The 14966-nt window shown below is 49.5% G+C and overlaps 1 protein-coding gene across 6 annotated transcripts; it reads right to left on the reverse strand.

The window, feature by feature from the left end:
- Positions 90–14954, reverse strand: CCDC15 (coiled-coil domain containing 15). Of its 6 annotated transcripts, XR_002432647.1 has the most exons (12): positions 14148–14954; positions 13648–13836; positions 11414–11563; positions 10406–10594; positions 9683–9823; positions 6636–6794; positions 5623–5742; positions 3746–3849; positions 1481–1660; positions 1265–1413; positions 291–594; positions 90–206 (listed from the first exon to the last, which is right to left on the reverse strand). XR_002432647.1 is itself a non-coding variant. In XM_021376096.1 (11 exons), the coding sequence occupies exons 1-11, from the start codon at positions 14403–14405 to the stop codon at positions 479–481; spliced, it is 1731 nt and encodes a 576-aa protein (XP_021231771.1). In that variant the 5' UTR covers positions 14406–14954; the 3' UTR covers positions 229–478. The 6 variants fall into 6 exon arrangements, 5 of the variants coding, with proteins under 5 accessions (XP_021231771.1, XP_021231770.1, XP_021231773.1 ...); XM_021376096.1 differs by lacking the exon at positions 90–206 and having other exon boundaries at positions 229–594; positions 9707–9823; XM_021376095.1 differs by lacking the exon at positions 90–206 and having other exon boundaries at positions 229–594.

Genomic DNA, 14966 nt, shown 5'->3' on the forward strand with positions numbered 1-14966 from the left:
CCAGGCTGGCTGGGTGCCTGGGCTCCCAACTCCGTGCAGTGAGCAGGGCGGGTGAAGGTTGGGCAGCAGGTACGCACCTCAGGTAGCAGCTGGGGGCACGCACCCGCAGCAAAACCCTCTGCCAGCAATCCCTGGAGCAGGGCTTCATTGATGCATGAGGCAACATGACATACAACCCCTGGCACCTCCTTTCTGCTCACTCCTCACTGCAAATGAGACCAAAGAGCATCACCCATGCTGCAAAGTTTATTCTGCAGTTGAACGCTAAAATCCAAGTGCTTGACTCTAACCAAGGCCACAGAGCAATCTGCTCCTTCACACTTGCCCTTGCCTTGTGCAATAGTCAACTGCACCAAGTCCAAGATGTGCAGTTCAAACCTGAGCACAAGCAGCAGCAAAATGCACCAGCACAGTGCAGCTCTGGTGCTGGGACACCGCAGCACCTGCCATTGCTCCCTGACTGCGGGGACATGCCTCCTCACAGGTGCTTTGCAGGGCAGGTGCAGAGGACAGCGAGGTGGTGGAAGGGCAGCTTCATCCTTCCATCCACCAGGTCACAAGATGAGATGACAGACTGCAGCGCGTGGCTGTATGCTGGGAGGGAAAGGGAGCAGGAAGCAGTGTTACAAGATGAGCATTTCACTACAGCCCAAAACTTCAGGCATTTACCATGAGAATAGACCTGGTTTTTTGTTTGCTTTTTCTTTAAAAAAAAAAAAGATTCATCAAGATGCCTGTACACCTTGGAAAGCCACCTAGAAGAGGAATCCCAATTACTCAGCCAGGTGTTTGGCCAAGATCAGAGCACTCTCACATAAAGAAGATTCCCATCACTTTCTTGCAAGCCATCTCCCAAGAGCAGATTTGGCATTTAAGCAGAGCTCTACAAAAGCCACTGGGTTCCCAGTGCCCCTAACCAGTCTGTTAGTTCTCCCCCTGTCAACATATCTACATTACAGCAGAGTTATTTAACTCTCTGACACAGAGGTTGGCATTTTGCTGACGATGCCATTGAGCTCCCTGAAGAGACAGAGGGAGAGGGGACTGGAAAGGAGCAGCCAAACACCTGGCTTCTCCCCAAGCACCACGCCTGGGCTGCCCCAGTCCTGCATTAGGCAAGCCAGCAGCTGGTACACATCTGTGCGGTAAGATGTACCCGAAGCACAGAAAGACACCTGGTCAGGTTTGATTTATCCCGGTACAGTCAGACCCACACCCTCAGCAGGGTCTGTGCCATCTCCTCTCGAGATGCAGGAGCTCCTACCTTTGTGGTTTTTGTAGAAGATGCAGTTGTTGGCACAGGTATCGGGGTGGGACTCCCAGAAGTCAGAGCTGCAGGAGCACAGGGGAGGCAAGTCGATATTGTACAGCTTCATCTTCTCCTTCACCTCGGCTCTTAAAGCTTCAACATACCTGCAAGGCACAGAACAGTCACTTAGGCTCTGCACAAGGAGCAGAAGCCCAGCTGTTGCCAGCTCACCTTGTGTACTCCTTATTTCGCTGTTCTTTTTGCTTGACCTTCTTTAGCCTCCTCTCCTCCAGTTCAAGCTGGGCCAGAACTTCACAGACACCTTCCCCCAGGAAGGGTTCTTGCTGCTCAGCCACCTCCTGCATCCTCTGCTCCTCCACCTGGCGCTGGTTCTCCTTCTTGCTCTTAATCCTGAAGACACAGGGAGCTTTCACTGACCTCCTCAGAGGGGGAAGGAGATTCCCAACACCCCCTCCACACCCAGACAGGTGCTGCACTGTGGGTACCCACATTGACCCACGCTCCTGTTCTCCAAGCGCCAATTGCAGTGCTCTAAAAAGCCTCCTGAGATGCTCTTCCACCCTTAAGAAACAAAGAACGGTGCCAGAGGTCCTTTATATCCACCCAGAGGGCAGCAGTTCCTGGGGGAAACTGCTCAGCCTCTCCACTTTTGATTTTTTTTAACTGGGCAGTTTGGACTCCACTGTAAACTGTCCTTGCAAGTAGTCCATGACAAGGAAAATAAGGCTGCAAAGTACAGCAGAAAATCCCCAAGGATCCCACACCTACTCTAAACAGGCTTCAAGAAGTAAATTTATTTTTCCTTTTTTAACCAAACCTTCCTCCACTGCCTCACTCTCCCTTGCACCTACATGGCACCACAGCCCCTTCCGTGGAATCCGGACTGTATAACTCAAAAAATGCAAAGCACATTCCCTTGAAAGTGGCAATTACAAAGCACAAAGACTTTAAACCAAAGCATGTGCCATTTTACTCCTGCTGATGAGTACCAAATGGAATCACATGTTACACACTGATCACTGCCAAAAGGCATTCAGGATATCAAAGCTGAGGAGAAGCCAGGGGAAAGAAGTGTAATCGAACGGGACATTTCGGATGTTACTCTATTTGTTGGGTCAAATATGAACACTGAGAATGAAAGTACTGAAGCCAAACTTCTCTTGTCAAGTTATAAACTCTTTTTTATGAAGTGGTAATAGTGCCTTAACTACACTGCCATAAATCTTCTGCTATAGAAACTAAGGCCAAGGCCAGCTTCGCATTACACGAAGTAATTGCAAAAACAGCTTTTTTGCACATGAGCTGAGCAGCTTGCAGGCCCAGCAGAGCCCCTTCAACGAGGAAAAAAAAAAGACCTATCACTAAACTAGGAGGTCCCTAGTGTCTTGCCAGCACTTGCAGGGCAAGAAAGGGTCTCCAAAGCTCTGAGCACCAATTTAAGTTTCAGGAATGTGGTTGGAGAAACATTTCCTTGCAATTTCTGTCTATAAAAATGACCACAAAAAGAATATCAGGACCTCATGCCCCAGGACACCGCACCGCAGAGGGCTGACCTTGTCATTTAAGGGCTGAAAGCATTGATGCTGCCTGCTGGTTGTCCCCTCGGACTCATCGGAACTGGCTGCAGGTGGCAGCTGGGTTACGCTCCCTTTTTGAAACTGTGCTTAAATTGAATGAATGGAAGGGCCAAATCTTGCCCTCAAAGCCTGCTCCCACAGAACCAGTGTCAGAGAACAAGGGGATCGTGGAGATGCGTTATTTTACTCCAGAGCAAGTCAAAGAAAAATACAGAGCATCTTTCCGCTTTTGGTGCCAATTTGCAGGGCTTCTCCTTAAGGACTCCCCTAAATGGGAAAGGTCACCCAGCCACCAAAACAGAGAGAGACTTCCACACAGATACTGAGTTTTCAATTCTGGGAACAAATGCTAAAAAAAGTTTTTATTATGCCATATAGATGTTTATAGCTGTAAGGGTGAAGGGTCTGATATAAACATCCTGGCGAAGATCAGGTTAAGAACAATGTGATCTCATCCCAATGTTTCTGAGCGCAGGCAGTAGCACCTGGTCTGGGTGTCAAGTGTCCCAGGGAGCTGCACTGTGGCAAACTGCATCTCTCCAAGCCTGACACCTCAGCTCCCAGCTCCACCCCAAGCTGCATGGGGACTCAAACTGAACAGAGAAGCGTTGAGTGCCTCTAAAGGACTCAGCACAGCCTGAGGGTCTCTGTTCCTGGTTCAGGTGAATGAAACCCACCCCAGAATTAAAGGTTTGGGCACTAAAACAGCAAGGAGACATTTGCACCACAGGGCTTCAACTGATTTCCTGGTTCATTTTTAAACGTTGATAAAGAGGCAAAGGAGTCAGAATAGGATCTGTCACATGTGGTTTTGGACAGTCTTCACAGAGCCTCCGTATCCTGGCGGCTGGGCTGCAAGAGGCAAGTGACAGGGTGCTGCTCACCCGCTTGTACTCACTCAGCAATCCTCTTCTGCCGCTCCTTTTGCCGCTGCTGCTCCTTCACTTGCTCTCGCTCAATGCTCATGAAGAGGCGCCTGCACCTCAGGTACTCGTTCCGACGCTGCAGGAATGAAGGTGCAGCTTTGAGAAGGATGTCTTGGAGCAGACTTACCTAATATTAGGTAGTACAGACACTCAGCTTGACTTCTGGAGCTTGTGATTATGGAAACCTCACTCTTTCTACAAAGGATCCTCAGAAGTCTCTTAATAGCCCAGGACTGAAGAACAGCTGGAGAGATGAGGAAAGGAGAACCAAAGAAGCATCGGAGAGCTTTGTAGCAGTGCTCTCTGACTGACTCTCCTATGGATATGGAATCTCTCATCTGACAAATTCCTGAATTCTTGCTTTCCTCCTGGAAAAAGACCTAGTTCCTACCAATCCCACTAAAGGAGAGTGCTACAAACAACAGTGCACAACACCAAGTTGAACTCACCACATGCAGGACTGTAGACATTCAGTGTTTGGGCTTCAGCTTAAACCCAGAGCAGCAGCAAGGGTGAGAAAAGCTGCTGGCTAAAGCTCACAGGGAAAGCTCTCTTATCTGAAGGGGAAGCGGTCAGCATGCAGCATGCCTGAGCCCCACAGTACCAGCAAGCTCAAGGCACGGATTTTCTCATCAATACCAAGAGCTTTGGGCTGAGGGTGTCCACCCTGCTCTCTGCAGAAAGTCTTGCACAGCTGGAGGCAAAAGGCACAGGAGAGACTGGCAGGCTGAAAGCACAGAAAGCTGGATGGAAAAAACCACACGGAAGATCCTGCTGCAAAACCAGTTATCTCAAGGTGGATCAGAGCCAAGGAGATACAAAGCAAGGGGCAGAGGGAACTGAAGGGGGGAAGGAACTATCTGACAAGCCCCAGCTGCTGTCATGTCTTCTAGAAACCACAACTGAATTTCTAGATCAGCCTGTTAGAAATTGCACATAAAGAACAAAAACACAATTTGTTCAAAGTCCTTTTCAGTTTTAGGCTGTAGACTGCAAAGGAGCTGACAAAAAAAAAGTTCAGGTTAGAAGGAAGCAGGAAAAAATAAGCCATTTTCTTAAGGAATCCCAAAGAAACAATCTCTTTGCATCTCCTGCATTAACATGAGCCAAAGTGATGGCCACAGATTGGTCCTGGTGATTAAATCAGACCCTCAGCATGCTACAGAAAGAGGCCAGATCCCATTAACAGCACACAACAAAGCCCAGCAAGCTTCAGCCACTCCCGAATCAAGTTAAGCAGTGCTGCTTTGCTCAAGAAAAGGGCCAGCCAAGAGGGAGGCAACTCCCTGCCTTGTGCTGACCAAGCGGAGCAGCTCACGCTGAGTGCAGCCAAGCTCCTGCAAGCGTCAGGGCTGCAGCCTGCGCCTGAAAGCCACCGTCCCTCCTGCTGTGTGCCGATACGGTGGGAACCTTTTATACTCCCAGCCTTACACACAGCAAGATAAACTGGGGCTTTGTTCATTTCTTCTTTTCTTTTTATTTAGCATTTTTGGCAGCTCCTCCCTCTCTCTCCTTGCAACTGCAGAAAACAAATTACAACACCTCTCAGCCTTTGTTTTGCAAGGAAGAATGAACCAAACCTTTCCCCCAAAACATTTTTGCATTATTCAGATCTCAGATATTGCAGGAATAGCAACCAGTGTTTGCACTCAGGGTCACAACAGACCTTAACAAAGAACCTGGTGGGTTTGCTCAAGACACCATCAGCACTGAGAAACTCAGCAGATGCTTCGCGCACCACTGCTGCTCCTGAGGCTTCTTATCTGAGCCAGCAGCATCACCTAGCTTCAGTGCATTTCAATCCTGAAACAGATACAAAACAATGAGCACTTGGCTGCAGCAGACAAACCTGCTTCTTGCTTTCCTCTTGGTCTATGCCAGTCCAGAGGACAAGGGGAGCTCGACAACCAAGGGTCGTTCTCTGCAGAGACTCAGGTGGGCTCAAATCCTCTGCTGATCCATCACAGAACTGAAAGATAACATGAGACCAGCAGGCTGGAGGTGGGTCCTCTGTGCATGATCTCCCCCAAGAGTAACTTTTGCCCAAAGGGCAAAGTATTTCCATACCTCAGATGCTTAATAAAACTGCCTGAAAACAGAAAACCCACCAATAAATACATTAGTTCCCTTCTTGGGAGCAGGCACATTAATGCTGCCCCTAGGGGAGGTGTTTTGCCCCATCCCTGAGGCAAGGATGAGTGATGTCAGCTCATTCCCCTGATGAAAAGCTTTTGATTTTTTTCCCTTTTAAAGGAGGTTTATGGCCGGTTTGATGCATGCACAGCTCTCCCATCTCACCACTGCCTCCAGCAGGGCAGCAGGACACAGGGTAGCTGCAGGTCCTCTTGCCCCAGCCTGAAGCTTGATTAAGCACCCAGTGCAATTGTACACTGAGTCTCAGATTTCTGCTGAGCATGAGCCAACTGGCATGACAAGGCAGGCACACATAAAACCACTTTGGAAGCCGCAGCACTAAGATTAAAGCGGTGAGAGTGCAATGTCAAAACGATACGGCTATTCTAAGAGCAGGCACAAGAGCTCTCATTACACTTACCCACTAACAGGCTTCAGGCATTTAAAAATGGTGCCCTTATGCCTACAGATCAAGGCACAAGTTCCTAGACACCTTCTTGCAGAGCCCTTGAGTGCGGTGTGTGCCAGAGAGCCTTCTCCAAGCCACCAATCTCACCTGGCTTTCACACTCTTTTCTGGCCTGCGTTGACCAAAGGTGACAGTAGGCACAAGCTTGCCAGGCATGAGGGTGCAAATGGAACTACAACAGCAGCCTCATTGCCGCTGCCTGAACCTAACTCCCAAAGATTTGCACTTCTTAAGACCAGCTGACCCAAACTCATGTCTTACTTTTCCAAATTCCATTTTGATGTAGAAATCACCATCTTGCTCAGCCTGATGCGGGGCTGTCATCTGGTCTTGCAGTTCGGCTGGAAGATCATGATGTCCTGCTAGAATAAGCTTCTCATTCTCATCTTCTGTGGGCACTGGGGCATACAGCACTGATTCCTGGAGGAAAGAGGAGGAAATATGAGGTTCAAATGCAACTGCTTTGGGTGCAGAACACAAAGACAATGTCCTCGAGTAAGGGTTAGAGGTAGCTTTAACCTCAGGGCACCTGCTCTGGGAAGCTAGCTGAGATTTGGCAAGCAGCAATGCAGTGTATTCAAGCATCACCGCAGGGCACAAGAGCCAGAAAATCTAGCAGGGTGGCTCCTGACTACATTCTTATCAGCTGCAGAAACAGAGGGACAGAAGTGTGTGGGGTGGAGGAAAGAAAAAGACCTTTCTAGGCAACACTTCCTGACTGCAAGGATGTGGGGTGAGCAGGATTGCTTGAGTGACACTCATTCTGTGCTTGTTCAGATGGTAAGTGGGCAGGCTCCTGAAAGGATATTAAAATATTTTGAGAGGCAGCAGATTGTTTCCTACAAACTAAAAATCAAAATGCCAGAAGCAAGCTCTGAGCCTGTTTGTTGGTTTTTTTTTTTTCCCTTGCTATCCCTTCAGCAGGATAGGAACAAAAACAGGAAGGGGAGAGCAGAAGTGCTCGTAGGGTGAGTCAAGAGGAGGAATGTGGGTCAAGCCAGGAATCGCCCAAGATGGTTGTGCTGCTGCAATACATGAGGCATAGAGGACAGCCTGGAGCCAGTTGGAAAAAGAAGTTACTTGATAGGCATAGGAACTACTCTATGAACACTGGAATGACACAAATACAACAGAGAAGCTTTTTCATTGAGGACAAGAGAGTTGAGAGGAACAGTTATTGCCTTGAAAGGATGCTCTGAAGCCCTGAAGACAGAAGGAAATGAAACTGCTGGGGAAAAAAAAAATCTTTGCGGAATGATCAGCTGGGGAAAAGAATTTGGGTGCTATCACACCGGAGACCTACAAACACTAAATGTAAAGCAATGAAAGGCTTGGTGAGCAGGATCACCCGAAACACAGGACAGGTAATTTTCACTCGATTGCAATCTAGGTATCTACTTGGGAAAGACATGCAACAGGAAGCAGACCAGCAAGGTCTCTGAAAAGTGTCTGACCTGAAAAGAAATCCCTGGGAGAGAACAGGGATGGTTTCAAGAACAGACTTCTCCTTTAACAATCACAGGGAAGGCAAGTCTTTACTGGGAAGAAGGGAAAAAAAAGCGAAAGGTGGAAAACAGAACTGAAAAAGCAGATGATCTATTAAACAATGCTAAATGAACAAGTACAAGATACTCTGCTGGAGCGGAGAGCCACGATGCATAGTGTGAGACAAACCTGGCTCAGCTCCAAGCTCTTCTGGTGCGCCTGTGATCAACATGAGCACAGAGGAAATGGAGCATGGGTCAGATTACGAAAAGAATCATGTAGGAGACAACACAAGCATGCAGGGACATAAAACAAGTGCCACAAAGGCCAAGGCTATACGTAAAACAAGAGACATGAAGGTAACAAGAAATCAGGCTTTCAGTAAGAGGGCTCAGTACACAAGGAGAAGGACAGCTATCAGAGGACACCAGGAACAACACCATTTTATGCTTCTGTGCATCAGGTTTCAGCCAAAGGACCGTTCGGAGCTAGTAACAGCAGCAAGGAAAATCTGGAACTAGAACTTGGAGGAAAGCAAACATATTCACCCCAGACTAAAGTTGCCTAGGAAAGCTATCAGAGCCTTCTTGCCAGAGGTTTTAAGAAAGCACAGATTAGCCTTTTTCTGCAGCTCAGGTAGGAGGGTGGATATGGTGAACAACACCCCTCCCAGACTTGTTTCTCACTGCTGTGGACAACCTGTATGACTCCCACGCCACACATCCCACAGCCTGTTGTCTTCTGTAAGCACCTGCCTTGCACAGGCAGGGACTGTGTTACTCGTGTCAGGCTACACCACCACTAATGCTAAGTAATGTTATCTCTCCATCTTGCTGAGTGGTATGAGTGCATCGAGGACTTAAATAGAAGGTATGTGTAGTGCTTTAAATAAATACAAGTTCCTTGAGCAGTAATTACAGTGTTTCTGCAACTCTTGTTCACAAAGCTGACTTTCTTGAACAGACATCTAACAGTACAGAGTAGGAAGAGCCAGACCAGCCCTTATATAAAAGGCATTTTCTAGATAACAGCTAGCCAAAATGTACTTCACCTTTGATGAACCTGAAAAGAGAAGGGAATGAAGAAGTGCAAGACGGGCAGGAAGTTGGCTCCAGTGGAGGTAATGAGACAAAATACCAGGTTGGGCTGCTGCTAGTGTTTTCCAGGACTTGAAGATGGGCAAAGTACATCAGTTAAAAAAAGGTCTTGGCATACAAAGCAGGACACAGTTATGCCAATACCTGTGGCATAAAGCTGATCCCGAGCAATCAGAACAGGATGAAATTCAACAGCACAAAAGGTCAGGCACTTGGGACTAATCTTGTTATGTAGCTCCTATGTACTTAGTGCTCTGAGAAAAGGAGATGCATGCCAACAACTGTCTGCGTGAAGCCAGCCTTGAATGAGGAACGTCCTCCAGATCTCTGCCATATGCACAAATCAGACTGCTGCAATAGAAGCAGTTGAAGGTTGCTGAAGGGCACACAAGGGGTGGGCTGATCACCACACTCCTCCCAGATCCCCAGATTACAATCTAAGCCTTTAAAATATTATTTGAATTCTTACTTCGTAGTTTATCCTTCATTACTCTTGCGAACAGGCGTGTTTCCACCCACTTTGTCCTGCTGCCTTCTCTGAAAGGTGGTTGCAAGAACAAAGGTAGAAGTGCCCATGCAACAGAGCCCTTGGGTCCTGCTCATCCATGGGCAGGCACATCATCACCCAGGTCACAGAACCACAGGTTTTGCTGAAGAATCTCCCTGCGTGATGCTTTGGGCTTGTAGTTAGCACCAGCCCTGCCCACAGCCTCGAAGGTAACTCACCCCTGGCCCAGCTGCCCCACTCACGTCTGGCTTCTTGCCAAGCCTCCACGTGCCGCCGGGGAGCTCTGGGGGCCCCGCACCTATGGGCACTGTCCGACAGGACGCCAGCCTGCGCCGAACTTGTCTCATGGCTTTGCTAAGCTGTCATGAGAGGGACAGAAGGACAGACACAACAACAGGTCAATACATGCTTTCCACAAGTGCTACACCAAGAAATTTATTTACATAAAAGAGGTGTAACAATGGGCCCTGCTCAACTCCAGCTCCTAGAAAAATACACATTATAAAGTGCCAAATGCACCACAACAACCACTATTGAAAACACTTAAGACAGTTCCTACAGCACATTTACCAAGATTTCAGGATCCCACAAACTTGCTCTGCAGGACACAAGCTCAATGAGGTGGCACCATCTAGTGCCTCCTCTCCAACATGACACCCCAGCACAACAACAGGTCACAGCTCAGGATTTTCAGCAGGTTTTAAGAAAAATTCAACACGTCTACAAGCAGTGGGGCAAGTACAACTGTCTATGGAGTGGTACACCAATACTTGTTAAAAACAAGTGTAAACCAATGTTTCGTTCAGTATAAAAAATATATTAGGGAACTGATGTAAAAGAGGGTAGAAAATGAAATATTGCCTGTCTTCCATCTCAACCCGCAAACACTCAGCATGATGGAGCAGAGATGGAACGGATGAGTGTGGAAGGGTCCCACGCACCTGGGCAGCTTGCTGCTGGAAGGGCTCGCTGGGCACCCCCTGCTCCTGCCACTGTGCCAGGGCAGCGTGGGTACTGGGGCTGCAGATGGCAGAGACAGGGCGGCTCCGGAACACACACGTGTTCTTCTTGGGTGTCAGGCGCAGCACCGAGCCCAAGCACTGCATGGCGAGGTTGCTCTCCTTCTCTGCCTGCCAGGGTAAAAAGCCACATGAAAATCTCCAGTGATCATCTCCCACCTGGCTGGCACGTGCTTTCGCAGAAGCTCACGCTGAGCTTACAGGGTTGTACCCTTCTGTGGTTAAAACCAAGACACTAAAGCACCATGAGCAAATGCCAGCAGTTTGGCAGCTCTCTGCTCTGAGCAGTGCTGGCAGTTATGTGAGGACGTACCCACTCAACCATGTCTTCTCATCGCTGGAAGCAGCTCAAGCACCCTCGGGGTGTCCAGAACTGTTGGTACTTCAGTACTTCCCTTTCTCACTGTACAGTGAGTTTCTGGCAGCTATCACCGGAGTTTGTTTAAAAGGAGAAAGGATTAAATAATATATTCAAAGGATCATCTAAAACAAGCTCTTGGAGGGAAATGAGAATATGAACATGTCATGGAAGTGCTGCTTGCGAACTGCTATGGGAAGAGACTGGCAAAAACAGGCTGCTTTGCCCCAATGCAACCAGGAGACTCTCGCACCACTCACAACTCAGCCTAGCTATTTTTTAACACAGTGGAGATCTGAGGGGACAGCAGGACTCTGTTCTCTAGCTACTGCCCCAGAGAGCCAGTGACCTTTCCATGGGGGGAAAAAGGCTCAGTACACGTTTAGCATCAGGACAAGCCAAGGTGTTGGACTGCCTCACTTGTGGATTTGACACTTGCAGCCACAGTGCCTGCTGGAGCCACAAGTTTCCTGGCTATTTCTTACTAACACCCTGACTTGGGGTTGATAGTGTTTTTTCCCCAGCTTAGAGGGACACGTTGCTTTGGAAAGCAGGGAGAGAGGGCTGCTCACCGCTTCGCAGGACCTCTGCAGCTGCTGCTTTCTCCTCATCTTGACCTGCTGGTTCACCCGCTGCTTCACCTCTCCCTGGAAGTGCCTCAGCCTCACTGCCTTCCTCCTCTGCTGCTCCTTCAGCTCCTCCTCAACCTGAAACGCCGAAGCCTGGAAGAGATGAAAACAGATTTCACATGGTTTTGCAACATTACATGATGATAGCAGCCCATATTCCTGCTTCCCCTCCAAAGACCTGTAGCTACAGGCCAGGCAAGCAGCACCCAGAGAGCTTCATAATAACATTTTATTTCAAATGTGCACAGTACCAGCCTGGACAACATCTATTGAATTGCTACTAGCTGGAATCAAATCTAACTAGTCAGACGCTGTTACAGAGCACACACACTTCTTCCTTTGACCCTACGCACAGAAAGGAAAAAAAACATACCCTAATGCAGTGACTCCTGATCACATTTCACAGATGGATGCTCACATATTCAAAGCCAAAGGATCTGGCTGGCCCAGGTCATGTTAACGCTCTGTACAATGACCCACATCCATTTTTCACTAAATGTCTTGTAAGAGCAGTGCTGGAAGCATATCAAACGCTGCAGACCACAGCACCGGCAGAGCTACTGCTCTGACAGTGGTTTTACCATTCAAAGTGAAAGATTAAAAAAAATGAGCTAACAATCAGGTTTTCATAGTTCCCAGTTGAAGCCATGCCAGACAGTCCTGCTAACACTACCAAGGCTTAAAGAAAACAGCTCCATTTCCTGGCTGCCAGATCAGTAAGTAACTGGGCAGAACCCTGGAAAAGGGATCTGCAGGGGCAGATTGTCACCTGCTGCAGGGTAATTCAGTTTTATTTATTTAGATGCTCAGTTTTATTCTGCTTTAAATCAAACACAGCTGTGAGGAAGAGAATGAAGGGCAATAAATGAAGCTACTGGTAAAGAGCCGACAGAGGGCTGTGGGGTTGGTATGGGTTATATTCTATCACCTGCCATACGCTTTTACAACCACAAGTCACAGGGATGGCTGCACCCCACACCTCTCTGCCAGGAACACAAACGGCAGCAGGGCCCCATTGGCACAACCACAGCATGAAGACAGGCAGAACTCCACACTGCTAGCTGCACTGAAGATGCCATCTCCAACTTGCCATGCTCCCTGCTGCCAATCTCATTAGCAATGCTGATTGAAGACATTCGTTTTATTTTTTAATATGACCCACTGCTGTATGCAGGTGTATTAAACAAGCTCCAATAACCTCACACAACTCTGCCCACACCTGAAGGCACAAGGGCAAAGGGGAGGCACGAGCACAGCTGGTGCGTGGCAATGTGCAGAAGGTGCTCTGACACATAGCCAGGGCTCAGCCCCCCAACGAGGACCAGCAGCTCCCATTTGGCTTCAAAATCTGAGTCCCAGGAAAGCTCCAGCTCACCTCGAAGTTTGGCAGTGGAAGTTGCGTGAATACAGAGACAATTCATTTCCATATATTATCTCAACCTTTCAGAATTTAAATTACAATATGGAAATAAATCATCACAGAAGCACAGGAGCTTCTGTAACGTTTCGACATTAATTACAGGGGACTGAACTCATCATCCTATATTTAATGCACTTTTAGTCCTCTTGTAATAACCCTCAAAGCAGAAATCCCTGAGATAAGCACCAGAGAAGATTTTCTTAAGTGTTTCTAATGGGGTACCGCAGAGATTGGCTCCAAACCCTATAGCATTTATTTATTTATTTATTTTAAATCAGCAACTTGGAATAAAACCTATGCTCACAAACACCCTTTAGGCACAAATAGGGAGGTGCCAAACAATACAAAGGGCATTGACGTGGGGCAAAAAGACAGTAGTTGTTTGCTCTGTTACCTATGGTAGAGATCTCAGCTCCCGGTAGCAAGCTAGAAATACATAGATCCAGCTAAAGTTAAAGTGGGGGGGTGTAAAAAATTAAGTAATCAACAGCAGCTTTCTACAGAATCATTAAGGGCCCTCAGCTGATTGATTTTGAGATCAGTACATTTCACTTAAAAAACGCAGTGAACCAATTCAGGGCGCATGTAAAAGGGAGAGCAGGCTGCACGGGCACTACGGCCTCCGGGGACCCCATTAAAACAAACACTACGCGCTCCTGGCTGCCTCCAGCCCGAGGCGAGGCTCCGGTCACCCGCCCGGGGCGGGGAGCAATGAGGCAGAGCCTCCTCCGGAGCAGCCCGGGCCCCAAGCACTCACGAAGGCACGGCTCTGCTCCCGGGGGCCGCTCTCCACCCAGGCGCCCACGGGGGCCACGCGCAGGCTCCTCTCGGCCAGCAGGACCCGGCCCGGCCGCGGGGGTCTCTGCGGACGAGCCCCGCCCCCCCGGGACGCTCGCGGCCGCAGTCTGGAGGATGGCAGCATCGTGGCACGGCTCCGGGCCTGCTCCTGAGAAGGTAACGAGAGGGGTGAACGTGGACCCATCGCCTTAACACCCCCCACACACACCCCGCGGCTATGTCCTCACCCCACGGCTCTGCGTGACCCCTCACACCACAGGGACCCCGCACCCCACAACCCCAGGGGCACCGCCATCCTCCACCACCCCAGAGAGGCCCCACGCAGCTCCCTCCCCATCTAAGGGGGAGATCCCCCCTCAAACTCCTCATCCCCAAAGCTCCGCACCGCCGCCCTCTGCCCCGCAGGGCCCCGACGCACCTCCAGGCCACCCCCCGCCCCCCGACGCAGACTGCACCAACCGCCACTTCCGCCTCAGCCCTCCGTTTGAATCCTGGCGCCACTTCCGCCCACAGCCCCGCCCATTTTCCCCGCCCATTTTTCCCGCCCACAGCCCCATCCCCAGCCCCGCCCCGGGTTGCACCACGCCCCCATGCACCGCCCTCCCTTAGCGTCCCCGGTTCGCGTCCCGTCGCGGCCGGAAAGGGGTGGTGTGGAGAGGAGGATGGTGTGGAGGAGGTGCGTGCCCTGGCAGCCCCCTGAGCATCGCCCTGAAACATCTCTGAGCATCCCTAAGGCATCCCCAGAGCATCCCAAAAATATCCTCCAGATCATCCCTCCAAAACTTCCCCCCAAACATCCCACAAACAGCCTCCAGAGCACCTCCCTGAAACATCCCACACAGCATCCTGAAAATGCAATCTAAACCCTGAAAACATCATTTACTGGGGAGCATCACCCCCTTAAACCCTGCCAAACATCCCCACAACATCCCCCAAGACATCCCTCCAAGCATCTCTGAAACACCCCGACAGCATCCCACTAAAACAACCCCCAGAGCATCCCAAAAGCATTCTCTGGACCATCCCTCTGAAAGGTTCACAGAGCATCCCCTCAGAAAGCCCCTCTGAGCACCCCTGAGGGTCCCTTGTAGCACTCCCCAAGCCATCCCCCGAAGCTGCCCCTGAAAGATCCCCCCACAGCATCTCACCCCTGAACATTCTCCAGTATCCCCCTAAAATCCCTGAAACTCCCCCCAAATCACTTCCCTAAAAACATCCAAGCATCCTTCAGCGCTTCCCAAAAAAACTCCCCCCAAATCACTGAGCATCCTCCAACGT

This window comes from Numida meleagris, chromosome 23 (genome assembly GCF_002078875.1).
Source record: "Numida meleagris isolate 19003 breed g44 Domestic line chromosome 23, NumMel1.0, whole genome shotgun sequence".
Taxonomy (NCBI): Eukaryota; Metazoa; Chordata; class Aves; order Galliformes; family Numididae; genus Numida; species Numida meleagris.